Below are 5,021 nucleotides of genomic sequence, written 5' to 3' on the forward strand. Positions count from 1 at the left end.
TTCGATTCGAATCGTATCGCATCGAATCGATTCGATAACTTAACAAGAACTTACAAAATTAGTTGAAAATTTATTGTCACAAATCGAAAGTGAAATATATGTTGTTTTTTTTTTATCATGAATTTCATGTTTCTTCATTTAAATGCTCGAAAATACCTTTAGCAGCTGTTGAGCAACTGAAGTTAGCCGCAAAGCAAATCGAAATATAGGAAAAAGATTGAAGATATTAGTATTGACTTAGACCAGAATGTCTTATTAGAGAAATTATAAGTTAAATTTAGAAGAAATTATATTAAATGAATTTGAGAGAAAGATTGAGATAGTTTTAGATAAAGTCTTGAAAATAGTTGAGAAGGGATTGTGGAAGAGATCATAAAAAGCTTTTAGAGACACTTTTAGAATAAGACAGAATTAGTTATAGATTATTTCTGAAAGAATTTTCTAAACAAATGTGGAGACTGTAAAAAATATAAGTCGAGGTAATAAACATTGTATAGTTTTGAAATTGGAAAATTCTTCAAATGGTAGATTTGCTTTGGAAATGACTTCAGTCGCGCTTCACTTAATGTGTAGTTTACTTAATTGACCACCTGCTGAGGTGGCCACTGCGGATGAGGATGCCCATGTGGATGCGAATGTGTGTGTGTATGCGAGGCACGATGCTGCTGCTGCTGTGGCTGCGACTGCAACTGATGCGAGTTCGTTGAGGTGGAAGCTGATGAGGCCGCCGCCAGTTGGCGTCATAGGTAGAACTCGGGTGAACTCTGGCTATCCGCACCGGCGGCTCCCGTTCGCTGTTGCTGCAGACGCTGCATCAGTGTGTCGCGCTCCTGGCAGACGCGCGAATACTCCAGCTTGAGTCGATGCAGATCCTGATTGAGCTGGCGATTGGCCTTCTCCAGTTCGTGTCGTTGATGTAGTCTCTTGGAGCGACAGTTCTGGGCATAGCCGCGATTCTTGAGCGTGCGACGCTTCTGCTTCAGACGCACAACCTCCTCACGTGGACAGCCATGAAGGCGTTTATTAAGTTCCCGCACCGTCAGTGTAGTCAGCATGTCATCGTTGATGCAATCCTCAAGCGTCGCATTGCTGTATGCGCCGGAGCACGTGCGTGGCGAGTTGTTTGAGCTGCGTGAGGAGCTGGCCGAGAGCGGACGACACGGCTGCAGTATAGAGCGCACACAGCCGCGTGAATTGGAGCCACTACTGGCGCCGCTACTGCTGCCCGCCGATGGCATATGTGGTCCGCATTGGCTGATCGTGGGGCACAGCGAACCGCCGGGTCCGAGCACGGTCACGGGACCCGGACTGCCCGCATATGAGTTGGTGGAATTCGAGTGCATATTAATGGGCAGCGCGTGCTCCAGACTGTGGAAATGATGATGCGAGGGATGCTGTGCCTGCGCCATTAGCCGGCCCGGTCCATGATGATGGTGACTCTGCATCAGCGGATGGCCATGATGATGGTGTGCAGCCGCCGCTGCCGCATGCATCGCATATTCCCGCTGACGTTCCCATTCCTCGGCCTCTTCCTGCGATCCGGGACAGGCCAGTGGACGCAGATCCAGTGGCTGTTGATCGGCGCGCATTGCATTGGGCAGCCATCTCATTTCCTGACACAGACCCACAGCAGCCACATTCGCGGTGGCATTACTGGGACCGGCATGGTAGTGATGCGCATACGCCTGACTGGGACAGCTGCTGCTGCCCGTTGGTGAACCGACCACGGGCGGCGTCTCAGGCGGTGTGCTGGGTACGCCGCCAGGCACAGCGGAGGCTGAGGCGGATGCAGAGGCAGATGCGGCAGCCGCTGCAGCAGCCACTGCCGCCGCTGCTGCCGACGAGGAGGAGGAGGAAGTGTTCACGAGCACGGCTTGTCCGCCCATCGGTCCGCCCACGTAGCCCTCGGGCGGCGGACTGAGCGGCTGCAGACGCCGCTCGTCCATCTGCCACTGTTGGCCCGAAAAAGAGCGTAGTTTAATGTGTGATTCGGCCGCCAGTTGGACGACGTCCCCGGCGGCTGCTTCCGGCACAGCAATTGGCAGTGGCATTGCGAGTGGCATCGGTTCCGACTCATCATCCGCTGGCGGCTCTGCGCCGTGCACTGTCGTCCATTTGACCGGCTGTGGTGGACTGTGATCTTCGCGCTTCACATGTCCTATGGCGGCCACGGAGACGGGCGTTAGTGTGGTCACTGAGTTACCGGCGACACCAACTCCCAAATGATCCAAATTAAATTCCTGCACATATGTGTCTGCAATGGTGGGATCTTCCATTTTCATTGGATCGCCGGTTCACATGCAACTCAATTCTCAAGTGTCGTTTTGTGGGGGTGATTCGATTTTGTTAGGGGTAGTTTTGCCAGTGATCAGTAATCGCGGAGAGGGCGGGGGAGGCGACTCACTAAACAACACTTTACACTAAAGCAATGATCAATATTCGATTGCAGTTTTGGTCACACTTTAATTAAATAGTCACACTGCACTTGGGCTTAATAATTATTCTAGCGCTAAATTCGTTAGCACTTTCTCTCAAACTATTTCAAATTATTCCAATGTGTTTTTTAAATTTTTTATAAATTGTGTTTTTGAATTAAATATATTTTCTCTGTTGAATTTATCGCGCCCGCGTCGCTTTTGCCGCTCGCTGCGTCCAGTTTCAAAGAGTTAACGGTGGCGACTGAGTCTGAGTCTGGCCGAATGGATGACTGAAGGGTGGCCCTGGCGGCAGAATGGCCGCGACGCGCGCATCGCATCAATTTTATTCACACACATACTCAGAGGTTAAAAAGTGTGTGTATGTGTGTATATGCAAAGAGCAACAGCAGCAGCTCCACCATACAAACACTTTTGCAGCTCGCACGCCATTCGCTGTTGAGCTCCTGCTGGAATTGCAAAAGCTTGACTCTTGAGCATTTTACCCAAACACTCAGAGCAGCAGCAACAACAACCATTCGCTGAGAGCATTGGGCACCCTTTTCGTCGTTGTTGTTGCCGCTCTTGTTCAAATCAAATGAGAAAGCTTTCATCTGCTGCACAGTGTCACGCAGACCGATAGAAATTGTGAAAATCCAAGTTATGCAGACTATGTTGCATGTTAGAGCGGCTGTTTAAGATGTGTTAAGTTCATATTGCAAATATTACAATTACAATAAAAACTGTCTCCCGCTTATGATTGTAGTGTAAGGAATCCACTGTGCAGGAACTTATGAGAGTGAGCGCATTGAAAGCTTCTCTTCGCGCTTGCTCTCCCTGTAGCTTCGGTTATGTTTGTTCGTGTTCTGTCCCAATGCTGCCGACTTCGTTGTCGTTGTAGCTGGCTATGCTTTCGTTGTTGTTGCTGTCATCGTTGTCGTCGTTTGCTTTACTTTCGGTGGTGGTTGTTGTTCTTGCTGTTCTTGAAGTAGGCGTTTTGAATTGCCATGGAGCGCATAAAAAATGGCACATATATTCACACACACAGACACAAGCGCTAGCATAGCGCGACAGAGTACCACACAGACAAGCGCACCTTATGCTGTCACGGCTCCGCCCACTTGCTGCTGAGCATGGAGTGTTGTATGAGTGTCGAATATGTATGTGTGTGTGTGTGTTGCGCATATTTATGAGAAACTACCACAGAAATTCCTACATAGTCCACATTTCCAGTTTGGTCGCAAACGTTTGGTTGGCGCTTGCATTGGAAGTTTAGCATGCGATGGGAGCGCTTGCTTTACTGAGCATCCTGTGGGGCATCCATTGTTCCAGTTTCCAGTGCATAAGTCAATGGGGAGATACTTTAGTGCTGATAAGTCGCTCGATTTGTTTTGCTTCTCGCTATATACTATATGCGTATAGAACTTCACACATACACACACGTATGCATATAAATGCTTATGTATTTGTGTGTTTGCTTTAGCTTGGCTTGTGTAAAGGATTTCGTAGTGGACTGCACAGGTGCATTGGGTTGCTGCTGAGCCAGCAATAAAACCGTTGGTCCCTCCCATCGAGTTGGTCTTGGTCGGTGTTGGGTATTGGACATGGGCGTTGAGAGTTCTCTTGTTTTTATTTTAATTTGATATTTTTTCTGTGCAAATGTTTTGGCTGCCAAAACCAAACAGATTTCGTTAGATTCTGTTATGTAATATTGTTGTGAGATATGCGCGTTGAGGGGGAGAGTATGTGTGTTTTATTGCCCCAACTTTTGTGCAACAAGTTTTTTTTTATTAGAAGTTCGGACGTAGGCCATGGGGAGCCACCAAATGTGGGCTACATATCGAATAAAAAAAAGGAACATAAAGAAAGCCTAATTTATTCAACTTTAAGTTCTGGCGAAACTTAGGCGCATTTAATGGAATCGGTTTCGTTTTACAACTCTTTCTGGAATACACAATGTTTTTCAATTAATCGACACTTAAATAGACATTTGATAACTTTTTAAGATTTCCCTCACTCTTAAAATATTTGTGAAAAATAACATTTTAAACAAAAAAACAACTTTAACACTAATAAATTTGATGAAAAAAAGTTTCAACTCATCAAATATATTTACAAATATTTAGTACTAAAGGCAGTTATAATTTTTGCATTCAAATTAATTTCATAAATAGTTAAATTTTTCAAACAATTTTTTTAATTTTTATATCAAATTTGAGTTTTTCAATTCAAAATTAAGTCTATACTTTGCCCAGTTCAATAGGTTTCACATCTCATAACAAATATTAAACAACATTTAACAGAAAATACTTTTTAGAAATATATTTCAAATTCTAAATAATCGTAAAATAAAAAAAATTATTTTCGAATTTGACAGATTGTTACTTTGAATTCATAGTTTTTGTTTTGCTTGTTATATGATGTCACTTTAATTGGTGCTCCAATTTGATGAAATAATAGCCGATTGTCCATTGGCTTTTAGTCAACTATTCTAAGCCACAAAAAGTGACCACAAAATCTATTTAAGTCTGCTGTTTCTCCTCTTAGTTTTACCCTTAGAGAGCTATTCTCCGCATCCCCCTGCACAGCAACTGTTGTATCATTGTA

General features: G+C 44.9%; 1 protein-coding gene across 1 annotated transcript; it reads right to left on the bottom strand.

The window, feature by feature from the left end:
- Positions 1-305: 305 nt before the first annotated feature.
- On the bottom strand, positions 306-2,709 carry LOC117565136 (transcription factor MafB). The gene has a single exon (XM_034244106.2). It carries the CDS (start codon positions 2,280-2,282, stop codon positions 741-743), a length of 1,542 nt encoding a protein of 513 aa, XP_034099997.1. The 5' UTR covers positions 2,283-2,709; the 3' UTR covers positions 306-740.
- Between the last annotated feature and the right edge of the window lie 2,312 nt (positions 2,710-5,021).

The sequence above is a fragment of the Drosophila albomicans genome, chromosome 2L (genome assembly GCF_009650485.2).
Source record: "Drosophila albomicans strain 15112-1751.03 chromosome 2L, ASM965048v2, whole genome shotgun sequence".
In the NCBI taxonomy this organism is placed as follows: domain Eukaryota; kingdom Metazoa; phylum Arthropoda; class Insecta; order Diptera; family Drosophilidae; genus Drosophila; species Drosophila albomicans.

What these genes read in the sequence shown, in the direction of transcription:
- LOC117565136 (XM_034244106.2), bottom strand. Translation starts at nt 2,282, where the DNA reads ATGAAAATGGAAGATCCCACCATTGCAGACACATATGTGCAGGAATTT.